This window comes from Protopterus annectens, chromosome 4.part1, assembly GCF_019279795.1.
Source record: "Protopterus annectens isolate FY-2018-M chromosome 4.part1, PAN1.0, whole genome shotgun sequence".
Classification (NCBI taxonomy): Eukaryota; Metazoa; Chordata; order Ceratodontiformes; family Protopteridae; genus Protopterus; species Protopterus annectens.
The window spans coordinates 366251557-366268604 of NC_056734.1; the positions used below are offsets into that span (position 1 = coordinate 366251557).

A 17048-nucleotide genomic window follows, 5' to 3' on the forward strand; every position below is an offset into this window, starting at 1 on the left:
TGGCTGCTGGAGCGGCTGGCTGGCTGGCTGGCTGCTGGAGCGGCTGGCTGGCTGGCTGGCTGCTGGAGCGGCTGGCTGGCTGGCTGGCTGCTGGAGCGGCTGGCTGGCTGGCTGGCTGCTGGAGCGGCTGGCTGGCTGGCTGGCTGCTGGAGCGGCTGGCTGGCTGGCTGGCTGCTGGAGCGGCTGGCTGGCTGGCTGGCTGCTGGAGCGGCTGGCTGGCTGGCTGGCTGCTGGAGCGGCTGGCTGGCTGGCTGGCTGCTGGAGCGGCTGGCTGGCTGGCTGGCTGCTGGAGCGGCTGGCTGGCTGGCTGGCTGCTGGAGCGGCTGGCTGGCTGGCTGGCTGCTGGAGCGGCTGGCTGGCTGGCTGGCTGCTGGAGCGGCTGGCTGGCTGGCTGGCTGGCTGGCTGCTGGAGCGGCTGGCTGGCTGGCTGCTGGAGCGGCTGGCTGGCTGCTGGAGCGGCTGGCTGGCTGCTGGAGCGGCTGGCTGGCTGCTGGAGCGGCTGGCTGGCTGCTGGAGCGGCTGGCTGGCTGCTGGGAGTAGCAGCTGGATGGATGGATGGCTGAATGAATGGCTGGCTGTCTGGATGTCTCGTTAGAAAAAAAAAATCTGTTTTTTTAGCGGCTGTAGAAATGCTTAAAACAAAGCACTACTACAGCCGCGATCTTTACAGGGCTATTCCTGTCTCAATCCCCACCCCTTTCATGAACTGTAGCCAAATGCTGCATGAATTAAAGCATCTGGACCTAACAGGCAGCAGCTTTGCTTGCAGGTCCGAGTTGGTGACGTAAATGAATTGCTGTGGAAAAGCCGGAAGTAATTGCAGCTTTTCCATGGCAATTCAGTGCGACTGAAAAACGGGACTAAGTCCCACTACTGTGCACAGCTGGTAACGGGATCAGGCAGCTCAACCGGCGAGCATCTCACTGACAATGGGATGGGTGGAAACCTTATCTCTTGCCCATGGACATACAACCAAAATTTAGACGTCAGGGTATGAGAAAGTTACCTGCCAGTGCCTCCTTCAGGTCTTTCTAAGCAGTGAACAACCAGTCTGATGCCCGAGGACAGCACAACCTCCCCGGTTACCTGCATCTGAGTGAAAAGGAGGAAGTCACAGGAAGCAGAAGGGATGATGGAAGTAAGAGAACTATCTGCAGAGAACTCTTCTACCTCTTGCACCCAGCAAGGGGGAGACAAGTGGTCAGCAGATAGATAGAGGAGTTGGATGGTGAGAGTATGTACTGCAACACTGATCTATTCAAACATCTACAATTATAGTACGTGTGACAACAGTACTGTGTTCTTCACAGTCATTGTTGCAGTACTGATTCTTGGAAGGACTCCTAAAGCTAAAAGGCAGTGGAGGATCATCTGTATGACCTTAACAATTAAGATTTGCAGGATGCCGGAAGCAAAACCTGCTCTAGCCCTGGAGGTATTGCCTAGGTTATAGTGTTTTGTGAAGGTGTGTACAGAGTTCTATGTGGCTGCCTCCAGGATGGCCTGGGTGGGAAATCCTCTGAGGAAAGCAATGGTAATTGCCTCATGCCTGGTGGAGTGGGCTTTAATTTGCCCAGGTATATCCTTTCCGTGATGCTAGTAATATAACTTAATGCATTAGTTAGCCATTTGTTTGGAAACAGGTTTGCCTTGTTTACCCCTCTGCGAAAGCCATCAGCAACTGCTCTGTATTAGAGTTGTCCTGTCTACATAGTACCTGATCTGTCTGTGCATATCCACAAAATGAAGGACTTGCTCTGCCCTGTTCTCTGAATTTGGGTGGAAGACTGGGAGGAGGATAGAGTGGTTTCACTTATGTTCCGATACCACTTTAGGCATAAAGGTTGGATTTGTTCTGAGGGTGAGCCTAGCCATGTGGAAGGCAGTGAAAGGTTCTTTACATAAGGGCTTGTTACTTAAACTGAAATCACAGCTATGATAAAGGTGTTCTTCCAGGTGAGCATCTTTAGAGAAATAGTGGCAGCAGGTTTAAAAGGAGGCAAAGTTAGTTTTCTTAAGACATACTTTAGATTCCAAGGCAGAAATGGGTTTCTTCTGGGTTGTTTCATGTGAATCAACCCTTTTAGAAAATATTTCATGCGAGTATGAGAAGACCGGTGGAGCATTGCTTAGGCAAGGAGAAACTGCAGATGCACATACCGTGATGCTGGAATAGGAAAGGCCTAGTGTAAACAGGCCTGACCAGTGCTACAAGACTGAACTGATGTCTGCTCGAGTAGGGTCAGTTTCACTACTGTGACACCAGGTGGAAAATCACTTCCATTCTGACAGGTATGACTTCCTGGTATTGGGCTTTCTTGCTTCTCTTAGAATGAAGAGCACTTCCTCAGGATAAGGAGCCATCCTAGGTGTCAAAACCCTATCCTCCAGGCAGTTAACTGGAGGGTGACTACATGGGGATGAAGATGGACCCCTTAATCCCGGCCAAAGACATTTATCTCCTGTGGTAGGATGCAGAAGCTCCATTTACTGAACATCAAGAGGAGGGTGAACCATTGGTGTCTGCCAGAAGGGGGATCATGTTAGGTCAGTCCTCCCTGATTTCTGTTAGCATCCAAGGAATCCGAAGCAAGGGTCAAGAATGCATAGAAGAACCAGTTTGTCCATGTAAAAGAGAATGAATTAATCTACCAGGCTCCTGTCTGTGTTCTGGAACAGAACTTCTGTAGTTGCTTGTTGTGCAGAGAAGCAAATAGGCCTACTGAGGGATCCCCCACTGATTAGTCAGATCCAAGACCACCTCTTTTTTCAACATCCAGTTATTGGGGCCTACGAGGTCCCTGCTTAGAAAGTCTGCTAGGGTAATGCTCTGGACTGGAATACAAGTGATTATGAGAGTTAACCCTATCACTTGAGTCACTATCCAAATCTTTTTGGCAAATCTGTATGGTTGGCCGGACAAAGTTCTCCCTTGTTTATGTACCGCATTAACTGTGGTGCTGTCTGCTAGATTTGCAGTGTCCCTGGAATTAAGTTTTCTTGAAAGGCTTTTACGGCCAGGTAGACAGCTAGAAACTCCTTTTGGTTTATACACTTCATTTGTTATAGGGACCAAATACCCAGTAACTTCAGGGGATGTAAATGGGCTCCCCAGACACCTACAGAAGAGCAAACCCTTAAATTAGTGACAGCTATTACACTGAACTTTAAAATGCGAAACCTGAAAATGTCGAAGGCACAGATCAATTTTTTTCACAGGGAAAAAAAATGATGGGCCATTCTCCAGACTTTGCTGTTTTCTCCACTGTGGTGCGATCTCGGAATGGGTATATTTAAGTTGGAGGCGCAAAGCCCCCAACTTTATTTTGCCTGTACATTGTTTTTTTTTTTTGGATCAGCAAATTTTTTTCCCAGACGCTGATCTGTTCCTTCAACATTTTAAGGTTTCGCGTTTTTACGTTCGATAAGAGAGTTTGCTATTTTTAGCTTTCCATGATCTGATATAGATGTGGTTCCCCAAGCTATGTCCAAGTTGCCTTTAGTAATAGTCCTGTCTGCTTCTGAAAGAGTGAAATTTGCTCTCTGGTTCCTTTGTAAGCTATTCTTCTATCATAGTTCTCTTTTGAGACATGGAAAGAGAGGCAGCAGGGTTTTCCAGGGGTTGGAAGTGCTGTTCGCAGACATTTTTAGAAACCACTGAAGTTTCCTCATGTGTAACTTTGCAAATGGAATCATGATAATGCATAATGCCATGTAACCCAATATCCTCAAATTCTTTTGCAGTGATGATCTGCCTTGGAAGCAGACTGGTCATTTAGCCTGTCAAGAAAACAATCTTGTCTTCAGGAAGGAAGGCCTTCTGGTGAACTGAGTCTATGATGGCTCCCACGAAGAGGATACTTGTTTGAAGTAGAATTTGAGATTTTTGAAAATTTAGGGTAAGACTACCTTCTGAAAACAATCTACAGTGGTCTGTAAGACACCCAGAGTCTCTGAAGTGGATCCTCCCTGAATGAGAGGGTCTAAATAGGGGGTAAACATGGACTCAGTTCTGCAATGACTCTCCAGAGGACCTAGGCATTTTGTGAGAACATTGGGTGCAGCAGATAGCCCAATGGTGAAGCACAGAGCTAAACGTGGGAGCCAGTAGCTACAAATAATAGGTACTTTCTGTGACCGTCTGCATTGGGGACCTGGAGGTAAGCATCCTTTAGGTCTATGGTGGCCATGGAGGCATCTTGAAGATCACAGGCAGTCATTTCTGCAACGTGAGTATTTTGAATTTTGAGATGATGAAGAACTTACTTGGCTTTGAGAGGTTCAAGATAGGTCACCAAGTGATCTCATTTCTTGGGACTATAAAAATACTTCAGTAGAATCCTTTTCCTTTTTGTTCTGGTGGGATAGGCTGAGTAGATCCTTGCTAAAGTAGCTTCCTGAAGATCGGCGGTAAGAGATTTTTTTGCTCTTTTGGTGGTTTTGGATTGCCCGAGAAGGGTGGAATTTCTCTGAATTGAATGTAGCACCTCTTTCCCTATGATGTTGAGGAACCTTTGGTCCCTGGTGATGGCTTTCCACTGGTTTAAGGAAGGAGAGTCTTCCTGCTAGAGGGATGGGAAGGTATAAAGGTATGGAGGAGCAGAACACACATTTTCTCGGTGCTGCATGGGTTTCTTGGCAAACAGAACAATCTCAAAGGGCAGGGGACTCATCTCCTAGATTATCTTGGTCTTTAACGATGGGAAAGTCTCTGTCCTGTCTAGCTGAAAAGGCCAAGGTTTTGAAAGTTAAGTCCTACTGTACTTTGGGGCCAGAAATTAGTAAAATTCTTTCACAGTTTTAATTTGCTTTCCTTTTTTGTCCAGTACTCAAAAACTTGTTCACCTGGTGGACCAAAAAAGGAATTCCTTGTCCAATGGGGCATGTAGTAGTTCAGCCTTTACCTCACTGGACAAGGACTGGGTCCTGAGCCATGCATGTCTGTGGATGACAGAACCTGTGGCAGCTGCTCTGCGTGAAGCATCTAAGCCATCACAAGTAACTAAGGAGTGCCTACAGACCTGCAAAGCTTCTCTGGTTATCCCCTGAATTTCCTTGGATAAGGTTCTATCTGCAATACAGTCTACCTTAACTAGTATTGTGTCTTAAAGAGATTCAGTGTACTTAAGCATATGGAATTGACAATTCAAAGCTCTCACTGTCAGGGTAGCAGATATATCGGTTTCTTCCCAAATCTGTCTAGTAACCTACTTTCAATGTCAATAGATAGGGGATGTCTTGTTGGGCCTTTAGGTACACCTTTAGTTGATTTAGTAGGGACAACAATAGGATCAGCCTTCAGATTTTTATAGAGGTGCTTATGAGTTTCAAGCCCTCTGTAAAACCGGTCCGTTTCCTCTTAGCGGGGATAGACAGGGTGTAGAGCTACATCTTCACAGACATATCTGATGTGTACAGGAGAAATAGCCAGTGGTCTGTGAGAAGGTAAAACTTCTGAGTTCCCTGTAGTGGGGTCTGGGAGAACTGCTTACTTTCCTAAATGAAAGCCTCTGTCGCTCTATGTAGGGTGTTCCCAAAGGAATAAGATGGAGAAGCCTCAAAGGCAGATAAGTGAGATGGCTCTCTAAATTTCATGAAAGCCATAAACTCCTGCGAGATACTCTCTATTTCACTAACTCCATAAACTTCTGTGCTATTTTATGGAAGACTTGAGCTTCAGTCTGAGTACAGGTTGTGTCAAAGTAAATGAAGTGATTTGCTTTGGTTTGGCTGTCTGTTTTACAGGACAGACTGGAGGATACGGTCATCTGACCGCAACTTCCTTTGTGATTTCAGTAGTCAAGACAGACAGTCTCTCCCTCAACAGACGCTGTGTGGATGTTGGAAGCAGAAGCCTACAGACAGACCTCAGACCTGAGAGACTTGTGAACTGTGGTGGTATTCGAAGGTAGTCTGGAAGCCATGGCAGCCTCTAGAGGGGTCGTGCCACAGGGTTCTGACCTAGGAGTTTGCTGGATGAGAGGGCTGCAAAGGCACCCCAACTAGATAATCACTGACTTAAAGAGCAGTGGTTGGAACTTCTTCAGAAATCTTAGGCTTCTGAGCTTTTTTGCCTTTCCGTTTTTTCTAGAATGATGCTAGTGGATGCTGGAGTCTGCTCAGGCCCTGCAGCAGTACTGGAATGCGATGCCAGCAAGGAAGCCAAAAAAGAGGACTCCATATGGGCATCAAGTACCTCAACCCTATGTTTGAGAGTTTTTTCATGGAATTTTCCAGAGTCAGGACAGTTAGAGTCTTCATGATGAGGACCAAAGAAAAACAAAAAATATGAGTGAAAATCTTTATGCGGGACATGCTTCCCACACTTCAAGCAATTGTTTACTTTTTTTGAACATTAAATTAGTAGAGAAATTTCCCCAACAGGGTACATAACTAACTGGAAGGAGAAAGATCTCAAAAACACGAGCTGATCGAAGGCCTGTGAGCATTATGAATACACGTGAAGTGCAGACTGCATGGCTAGAATGAACTGAAGATGGCACTGACGGATTCACCCTTATTGTACCATAACATACAGATATCAGTTGTCAGAAGTTTGTCAGCTAGGGAAGATGTAAAGACTCCTGAAATCAGGCCTGTTGCAGGCTTCTGCATGGTAGGAAGACCCAATAATCAGTACTGCAATCCTGACTACAAAAAATATTTTAGTGCTTTTACTTCAGCAACATGCCACCGGAAAGACACCATATCTTATCAGATGAATGAACAAAAAGCAGTACACAGGAGTCAGACAAATGTCATGGCTGCTGGATAAGCAGACAATGCTAGACAATAAAATACTTAATACGGTACTATTATTTTCTCTTGCACACCTTAACATACCAATTAAACCCATGAAGAATTATATAAATTGAGGAAACAAAATGAAGCATGGTTTATTCAACTTCATCGGACTGATATGAACCATGACGATTTTTTTCCAAACAGCCAACTAATCTTAAATAAGCAGTTTTCATTCAACATAAGTTTGAACACCCATACTTATAACACTGCATCAAAAGGCAACAATGAGAATTTGTAAAATACATACAGAGCACCACGAGCCACCAATGCTTCCACATTATTGGTGTCCATTTCCAAGGCTTTGTTATATTCATTCATTGCCTCAACATGACGTCCAGCTTTAAAGTGATCTACTCCAGACTTAACACTAAAATAAAAAAAATATATATATATATATATTTTGAGAGAAATTATCTATGGTTTAAAATACATTCCCATTTCCCACACATTTCATAACCATAAAAAAATGGGAAAAAAATAATCAACTTTTAAACAGTTTTGTGTGCAGCGAGATTGTGTACATAGGTTGCTTTACATGTAATGTACAGTGTTTCATCAAATTCCCTAAAAGTCACCCTCCCCACCCCCTTTCTAGCCACCTGCTGATGCTGGTATAGCATTGGCAGCTCACAAACTGGGACTAATGCTTGCATAGTATTGATAAATAATAGGAGACAATTAGTTCTTCACTGAAAACTGGTCTAGCTGAAATAAGACAATGAGCTATGGAAAAAGTAAAATGAATTATTTAGATGAGTTGATAAATGTTAAAAGTAGTGTACAAGTAAAATGTCACAGAAGAAAAGAAGCACTGGGATTCTGAAGGGAAAATTTAATATTTGGAATATATACATGGTTTCAGAAAGGTTACTATTAAGCAACTTTTTCTTTGCTAAAAAAACTCTACAAGCACAAAAACTTCTAGGAAAATTACTTAGGCAACAGAAAGGAGTAAGAGTTGTAGGTAGGCAAAGGAAGCTCATGAAAAGAAACATAAAAAGAAGTTATGTACTCACCATAATGTTCCATCTGAGTAGTTCTACTTCATTTGTCTTCAACCTGTGGGTCCTCGGATCCGCTTCGGATCAGACACTGCCACATTTTTCAGCTATAGCTCCGAGCTCCAAGTACCTCCCCTTACCCATAAAGCCTCAGTCTCCCTTCAGATCGAGCTTGCTGACTAACAAGAGACAGACACCCGACCCAATAACACCTTAACTACGAAAATATCCAAAAGATACAACCTTAGCCTAGGTAAAGTCAAGGATCCCAACAGTAACAATCTGAAGATTTGTCATATCCTGAAGATAAAGTAAGGGGGAAGGGAGGGAGGGACAGCTGAAGATAAATGAAGTAGAACTACTCAGATGGAACGTTATGGTGAGTACATAACTTCTTTAACTGAAATAGTTTACTTCATTTGCTCTTCAACCTGTGGGACAGAGTCCCCGGCTACCCAATTCTTGGGTTGCCCTCATGGAAGGATGTTCCGAAGCACCGCAGAGCCGAAGGATGCCCTACTCCTAGAGACAATGTCTAATTTGTAATGTGAGATAAAGGTATGAGATAAGGCCCAAGTGGCAGCTGAACAAATGTCATCCAAAGACACTCTAGACCGAAAGGTTGCTAATGTAGCCATAGATCGGGTCGAACGATCCTTCACTTTTCCTGGTAGAGGCAAACCCCTGAGTAAGCTCGGCCAATGCATTGTGAAATCCAGCGAGCAACTGTTACTTTTGAGACTGGTTTACCAAAGACAGGCTTGGCATAAGACACAAAGTTGGTCAGACTTGCAGAAAGGTTTGGTCCTGTGAAGGTAAAACCTCAATTGTCTATGTACATCCAGTAAATGCAATTTATATTCCCTCTTATTTTGGTAGCTAGGAAAAAAGACTGGCAAGTTTATAGACTGGTTAATACTGGCTTCCAAAGCTACCTTGGGAAGAAAGGAATGGTTAGGGAAGCAACACCCTGTCTTTATGAAAGATCATGTAAGGGCACTTTGAAAGAGCCTGAAGCTCCAACACTCTTGGCGGAGGTAATGACGACAAGAAACCAGTTTTCCATGTCAAAAATTGCAAGTCTACTGAAGCCGCAGGCTCAAAAGGGGAAGAAACTAACATCTGCAACAACAAGGTAAGGTCCCATGGAAGGATAGGATCCTTTACAGGGGGTCTACGAAGAAAAGTATCTAAGAAAGGTCTGGTACAGTTTAGAGGAAGCCAAAGAAGGCATATTAATCCATGAAAATTAGATATGGCTGCCAGCTGAACCTTAACCATAGAAGAACTAGCACCCTGTTGAAAAATGCTAGCCAGGAAATCTAGAACTGATAGAGGTGCCATAAAAGGATCCAAGTACCGCTGAGTGGCCCATATAGAAAAACGTTTCCATTTACTACAATAGACTTTCCTGACAGAAGATTTTTGAGCTGCTACCAGGATGGACTTAACAGGAGATGACAAACCAGGAGTCCTAACAATCATGGGGAACTGGAGCAGCCAAGCCGTAACCTTCAGACTGTCCAGATCTGGGTGAGGAATCCCCGAAGGGTGCGAGATAAGATCCTGAAGTGGATCCAGAGTCCATGGTGGAACAACTAGATGACACCTAAGGGAAACCAAACCTGTCGAGACCAAAATGGGGCAATGAGGATCATACTGCTCCCCAGCCTTTGAGCTTTCTGCAGAAACTTCAACATGAGGGGAAGAGGAGGATATGCATAAAGAATCAGAGCATCTCTGGGGGTTTCCCCGGTGTGGGGGGGGGGTGTTCAGAGGGAAAAACTCACTGCAGTTTGCGGTGGAAGGAGATGCGAAGAGATCGCAAGGATGACCCTGCTCTCAGAAGATCTGTTCCGCTACTGAAGGATTCAGAGACCACTCGTAAGGCATCAGGATAGATGTGCTGAGCCTGTCCGCTAGAATGTTGTTGGACCGTCCTGGAACGTGCATTGCCACCAGAAAATGGACGGTGGAGATTGCCCATTCCCACACACTCATAGCTTCTCGACACAGGAGATAAGATCTGGTTTTCCCCTGTTTGTTGAGATACCAGACTACTGACATATTGTCCATCTGAACTGCAAATTGTTCCCAGAGGGAGATGAGCATGAAGGGTCTGCAATGCAAGAACAACCGCTCTCATCTCTAGAACGTTGATATGCAGACAGGTCGCACAAGGGCCCATGTGCTTTGGACTGTCCTTCCCTAACAGTGTCCCCACCCATCTGTGGTAACCGTGGTCTTGGGCAAGGCAGGTTGAAAAGGGAGTCCCCCTTGAGGAGATACGAAAACCGAATCCACCAAAGGGAATTCCTGCATGCTCTCAAGATTCTCCCTGGAAAGGACAAAGGGAGGTCTAACAGAGACCACTGAATTGCCAGTGTCCACTGCAACACTCTCATATGGAGACGTGCCATAGGAAGAAGAGTGTTTGTGGCCGCCACAGAACCTAACGCCTTCAACACTGCTTCGGCTGACGCAAATTGAGTATGAAGAACGTGTAGGACATGTAAAGTACAGTTTTGTACCTACCATAAATGTAGATGTCCGATAGATATGCAACTGCAGTCATAACATATGGGTTGTCCTGCCTCAGGCAGCCCTCGGTCGGCCGGATTCCAAAGTCTGGGTCCAGCGTCGGCTGGTGTCGCCTCCTCTCCGACGTCAGAGCGGCTGGAGTATAAAGGCATTGGCCGACGCCATCTTCTTCAGTGTTTCTTGCCCCAGATGCCAGGTGCCCTCCTAGGAAGGCTAAATTTGGTGAATGGATAAACAATTCCAGACATGCACAACAGTAATAAACAGATACACCATAGGAGATACCCCCAGCTAATAGGGAGGGGTAGTGGACCCATAAAGAAGGTTGCAGAGGGGTAGGAGGGTGGGAAAATCCAACTGCAGTTGCATATCTATTGGACATCTACATTTATGGTAGGTACAAAACTGTACTATGTCCTTCAAGAATGCAACTGCAGTCATAACATATGGGTTGAATACCATAGCCAAGCTGGGGGTGGATGGAACTAAGAAAGGGATGGTGTAGCTAAAATGCCCTGCAGGACTGCCGAAGCAAAGCCTGCTCGGGATCTGGAGTATAAGGGCAGGTTGCAGTGCTTGGTAAATGTATGCACGGAGCTCCATGTAGCAACCTCTAGAATGTCCTTTGTAGCCACTCCTCTTAGGAAAGCTGTGGATGTGGCTATAGCTCTGGAGTGTGGCCTAATATTGGCTGGCACACCTTTTCCATGGAAAGAATAGCAGAATCTGATGCAGTGTCCAATCCATTTTGAAATTGTTTGTTTGGAGATTGCTTTTCCTTGTACTTCAGCAGCATAGGCTACAAACAGTTGGTCAGACTTTCTGGTGGCCTTTGTTCTGTCCAAGTAGTAACGCAGTTGCCTGTGTATGTCCAAAGTATGCAGCAGTTTTTCCCCCCTATTTTGTGGATTGGGGAAGAAAGTAGGCAGGTGAATAGCTTGATTTAGAGACACCCTGGAAATTACTTTTGGCATGAATGTAGGATTGGTTCTTAGAGAAACTCTGTCCTGATGAAAAATGAGGAAGGGAGGTACTGCCATGAGTGCCTGTATCTCTGAGACTCTTCTTGCAGATGTGACTGCCAATAGAAAAACTGTTTTCCATGCTAGAAATTGCATTTCTGAAGTTGCTGCTGGCTCAAAAGGAGGAAGTTAATTTTTCCAGAACGAAATTGAGGTCCCATGCAGGTACTGGCTGTTTTCTGGGAGGTTTGATATTCTTTATCCCTCTTAGGAACTGTCTTAGCAAAGGATGTGAAAACACTAGTGGATCACAATTGTATTTTGCTGAGATTGCTGAGGCGTGAATCTTTATAGAAGAATATGAGAGTCCAGTATGAAACATTTCTGTCAAGTACTCCAATATCAGAGGTATACTCAGTAATGTTGTATCCTGACCCCTGTTGGCATTCCAGATGCTGAATCTCTTCCACTTGGCTGAATAGGTTTTTCTGGTGGAAGGTCTGCGTGCTTCCAGTAAGATCTCTTGAACTTTTTTGGAAAGAGAGAAAGCGGAAGGAGTCATGGAAACCTCCAGGCTGTCAGATGCAATGTTTTCAGGTTTTGATGGACAGTCCTGTAATTGTGTTGTTAGAAGCAGGGGCCATAGGGGCAGAGGCCACGGTTTGGTCAGAGTTATGCTCAACAGCAATGGGTACCAGTGTTGCCTTGGCCAGTCTGGAGCTATCAGAATGCCTGTTGGTTGTTCTGCTTTGATCTTCAGTATCACCTTGGTCAGCAGAGGTAGAGGAGGGAATGCATAAATTTTTAGGGAATTCCAGCTGAAGGAGAGAGCATCCATTTTCCAGGCTAGAGGATGGTGGGTCCTTGTGCAGAACTTTTCCAGGTGATGATTCATGTGAGAAGCAAAGAGATCTACGTCCGGTCTTCCCCATGTCATTGTTATTTGTGAGAAAATGTGAGGATGCAGCATCCAGTCGTGTGGATCCAAGAAATTTCTGCTCAGCTTGTCCGCCAGTACATTGTCCTTGCCTGGCACAAACTGGGATTGCAAATGTATCTTCAGACTCGGGATTTTTCCCAGAGAATCATTGTTAGTCTGCATAGGGGATAAGAATGAGTGCCTCCCTGCTTGTTTATATACCACATGACAGTGGTGTTGTCTGTCCTTATTAGCAAATGTCCTTGTTGTAGTGATTTTTCGAAAGTCTCGATTGCATGTATCACTGCCAACATCTTTTTGGTTTATGTGCAGATGTCTTTCCCTTGGTGTCCATAGACCTTGAATGCATCTGCCCTCCATGTGGACCCCCCATCCATGATCTGAGGCGTCTGTTGTAATCATTTGACCTGCCTGAGGTCTGTTGAAGGACATGCCTTTGTTTAACTGACTTGCTTGAGCCCACCACAGAAATTCCTTTTGCAGACATGGAATGAGTGGGATTACGTCCTCTAGGCTTTGGCTGTGTTGGGACCATAAGCTTTTTAAGTTCCATTGCAGCTTTCCCATATGAAGTCTTGCCAAAGGTATCAGAAGAATGCAAGATGCCATGAACCCCAGGGCCTGCAGGATTTTCCTTGCAGTCAGCTGGGAGAGCTTTGCTAGGCCTTTGAAGTATTCTGGTAACTGCTGTTTTTCCTCTGTGAGGTAGGCCATTTGAGTTTCTGTGTCCAGTTTGGCTCCTAGGAAAATAATCTTTTGTGATGGCAGTAGTCTTGATTTCTGAATGTTGACTGTGTATCCCAAGGCCTGCAGTAGTTGAATGACATAGTCCAAGTTTGCTATTAAGGTTTGTTTGTTGTCTGCTTGTATGAGGCAGTCGTCCAGGTAGGGGTATATTTGAATCCCCTGGAGTCTGCAGTGTGCCACTACTGATGCCAGGCATTTCGTGAACACTCTGGGCGCAGTAGATAAGCCAAACGGCAATGCTGAGAATAGATCATGCTCTGTCCCTGCAAGAAATCTGAGGTATCTTCTGCAGCTTTGTCTGATTGGGACATGCAGGTATGCCTCCTTGAGGTCCAGAGTGACCAGCCAAGACCCCTTGCCCAGCATGGGAAGGAGTTGCTGCAACGTCAGCATTTTGAACTTTGGCACAATGAGAAAAGTATTTAGAGTAGACAAGTCCAGTATAGGCCTCCATTTGTTTTCTTTTCTTGGAACAAGGAACAGTCTTGAATAAAATCCCTGGCCTTGTTCCTGAGGAGGCACCCTTTCTATTGCTTTTATACTTAACAGCTTTGAAACTTGAGCGAGTGCCTCTGCCCTTTGGTGATGTGGCAGGTTTGGCATGCCTTGTCTTATTGGTAAAGTATGGAAGTGGAATTTGTAACCCTTGTCTATTAAATCTAGAATCCAGTTGTCCTTGGTTAAGATATGCCAGTTTTTTGAGAATAAGGATAATTTTCCGCCCAAAGGTGCTTCTCTTTGAGCCTTTGTAGGCGGTATGAAAGTCAAGTCATTGTGATTGTCCTTGTGGTGCAGCTGGGCTGCCTGCGCCACTTCTTTGATTTGGAGGTTGCCATTGGCGGCCCCTGTAGGATCCTCGGTATTGCCCTCTACCTCGGGCACGCCTGTTTTTTCCCCTTTGAAACTTGTCAGAGTCGGGGAAGGACCAATTCTTTGAAGGCCAGTTTCTGCTGAACCTGGGTGGCTGAACCTGGAGGAAATCCTTGACTGTCTGTACTGACTTAGCTTTTTCCTCAATGGATTTCAACACATCTTGTGCATTAGCACCAAAAAGCTTTTGTTTTTCCAGAGGTGCATCAAGTAACTTTACTTTAACATGGTCTGGCAATGGCTGATCTTTTAACCAAGCATGTCTACGTATCACAGCCCCAGTCATAGCTGCCCTACATGAAGCCTCCAATGCATCATAACCACACTGAAGAAAGTGATTGTTAACCTGCTGAGTGTTATGTATATGATCATGCAATGCTTTCTTATCAATAGGCTCAGGAGAGGCTAGCTTTTTCTGTAAATCATCCAGTAAAAAATCCTGGTACTGAAACATATGAAAAAGGCAGTTAAGTGATCCCATGGCTAGAGTGGTAGAGGTATAAACTTTTTTACCCCATCTCTCCAGGGACCTAGCTTCCCTATCCGCTGGCAGTGGATTCTTGGCAGTGGAAGTAGCCACTCCCTTGAGGCCCTGTGAAATAGTTTCTAGATCCACAGAGTGGGCCTTAAAGAGGTGTTTGTGAGTGTAAGGGACCCTATAATATCTGTCTGGCTTGACAGGAGCAGGGAGGAGAGAATCAGGGTTAGCACTGGAGTCAGAGAAAACATCATCCAAAACATCCATAACTGGAGGAATAGCTAAAGGTCTGTGCTGGGGAAGCTTGAGGAAGGTATGTAGCCTTTTTCTGGAATCAGAGAATTCCTGACCCTGCCATTTAAAATGTTCCCTCAGAGTGCAGGACTTCACCAAACGAGAAATCCTCTGGACGGGAGGCAGAGGGAATTGATTCCTCAGCATCAGAGTCCTCGTAGGCCTGGAAGGATTCTTCTTGGGTATCTGAATGCTCAGAATCCCCAGAGGCTTCATCTGAAGAGAGGTTGTCAGCCTGCTCAGTTCTGGGCCTTTTCTCTGCAGGTGGCTGAGAACCTCTGTCTGGGTGAGGCTGAGACCCACTGATAAGAGAAATAAGATCTGCAGCAAGAGACATGATCTGTTTATCAGAAGAAGGGGCCTGAGCAGCAGGTTTAGGATAGGCCTTGGCCTGGCTGGCGGCCTTAGCACGTGCAAAGGCCTTGATGGACATGGATACAGGAGGCCTTGCAGCCCCACGTGCAGGTGTAACCTTGTCTACAGGAATGGTGTCGGGTAGATCCAGAACTTCGGTTTCCGGAGGAAAATCCACAACCGGCACTGGAGAGGTCTCTGAGACCGAAGGACGTGTTAGCGCTGTGTCTTCGGCCTGGAGCGGTTGAATTACAGCTTCCGAAGGGACCGAAGCACTAGCAGAGGGATTAGGAGTTGCATCGGTGGTGGACGCGGGCCGAGGATGTCGGTCCCGGTCCTTTCTTTTTTGGTAGATTGAGTTGTCGGTTGATCCGACGGCATAATATATGCGAAAGAGTCACCGAAAAAGTCTTCGGCAAATTCTGCCCGGCGCCTGAGAGTGCGCTTATTAAAGCAAGCACAGGCAGCACAGTCCGAGATGTCGTGGTCTGGGCCCAGGCAAGGAAGGCAGTAAGAATGGAAGTCCTTATGAGGTATTTGTTTACCACAAGACAAACAATTAACTTTCTCAATTTGTTCTGACATCGGCTGAGGCAAGAAAAAATGTTCCCCAACGGGGTACTTAGCTTTTAGATGACTTCGTACTGAAAACAGAGCTGACCAACCGGCACTTGCGAACAGCTTCTGCTTCGGGCACCGCGCGGCAAGAAAGACTGAAGAAGATGGCGTCGGCCGATGCCTTTATACTCCAGCCGCTCTGACGTCGGAGAGGAGGCGACACCAGCCGACGCCGGACCCAGACTTTGGAATCTGGCCGACCGAGGGCTGCCTGAGGCAGGACAACCCATATGTTATGACTGCAGTTGCATTCTTGAAGGACATCCTCAGATTGCGTAACCTTGTCTGATGTGAGGAACACCCTTGTTTGTATTGTGTCCAGCCATGCCCCAATGAAGTCCAACACCTGAACTGGGAAGTAAGGCAGATTTGTTCATATTGATTGAGATGCCCAACTTGTTGGCTAGCCGAAGAAAGGGGTCCCTGGGGATCACAAAGCAGACGCTCTGAAGGGGCAGTAAAGAGCCAATCATCCAAGTATGGAAAGACCTGAATTCCCTGAAGCCTCAGGTGAGCCACTACTACCGCCATTACTTTGGTGAACACCTGGGGGGCTGTGGTGAGACCAAAAGGAAGGGCTCGAAATTGGTAATGATTGGCTCCCAGCCAGAAGCGAAGGAACCTACAGGAGCACCTGTCCATCTTGATGTGGTAGTACGCATCATGGAGATCGATCAAGCACATCCAGTCTCTGGCCTGCAGATAAGGCAGAATAGACTGAATCGCGACCATCTGGAATTTTGTCTTGGCTACAGACAAGTTCAATTGGGACAGATCCAAAATTGATCTGAGGTCTCCAGTCTTCTTTGGCACTAAAAAGAACCTGGAATAAACCCTGGATCTGGACTGGTCTGGGGGGAACTGCTTGGATGACTCGCTTTTGTAGCAGTGATTATATTTGCACTGCTACCTCCTCCCGCTGCGTGAGTAGAACATCTTGGGGGGGGGGGCTTTATTGGATGGGGGAAGTTCTTTGAATGGAACGAAATATCCTCTGGATATGATTCATAACACCCACTGATCTGTTGTGATGGACTCCCAAGCTAGTGGGTGTAGCGACAAACGGCCCCTGATTGCCTCCAGAGATGGACAGTCGGGCAACCCCTCAGAGCTGCTGCCCAGGGTTGTCTGAGAAAGGTTCTTGGGACCCGAAGTTCATAGGATCTCCTCTGCCTCTTGGGTGGCATCTGTCAAATCCCCCTCTGCCTCTGGGTGATTGCGAGTCACAAGTGTCCTGGGAAAAACGCCTGAGACTTTTGGAACCACATCTTCTGGCCTCGCTGGTTTCTGGAAAAGGACCTTTGCGGCAGAGAGAAGAGGATTCTGATGGTAGACAATGTCTTCCTGTCCTTCTCACTCCGAACCAAGGTCTCTTTTAAAATCTTCCCAAAAAAAGAGAAGAACCATCATAAGAGGCATTGGTAAGACACCCTGAAGGG

The 17048-nt window shown here is 46.0% G+C and overlaps 1 protein-coding gene across 1 annotated transcript in view; it reads right to left on the minus strand.

Annotated features, from left to right (window-relative positions):
- TTC14 (tetratricopeptide repeat domain 14) overlaps positions 1-17048 on the minus strand; it is a 1552254-nt gene that overhangs the window by 433572 nt on the left and 1101634 nt on the right. Inside the window, exon 8 of the mRNA XM_044070762.1 lies at positions 7052-7171. Coding sequence (XP_043926697.1) covers positions 7052-7171 — 120 coding nt within the window. The remainder of the gene's footprint in view (positions 1-7051; positions 7172-17048) is intronic.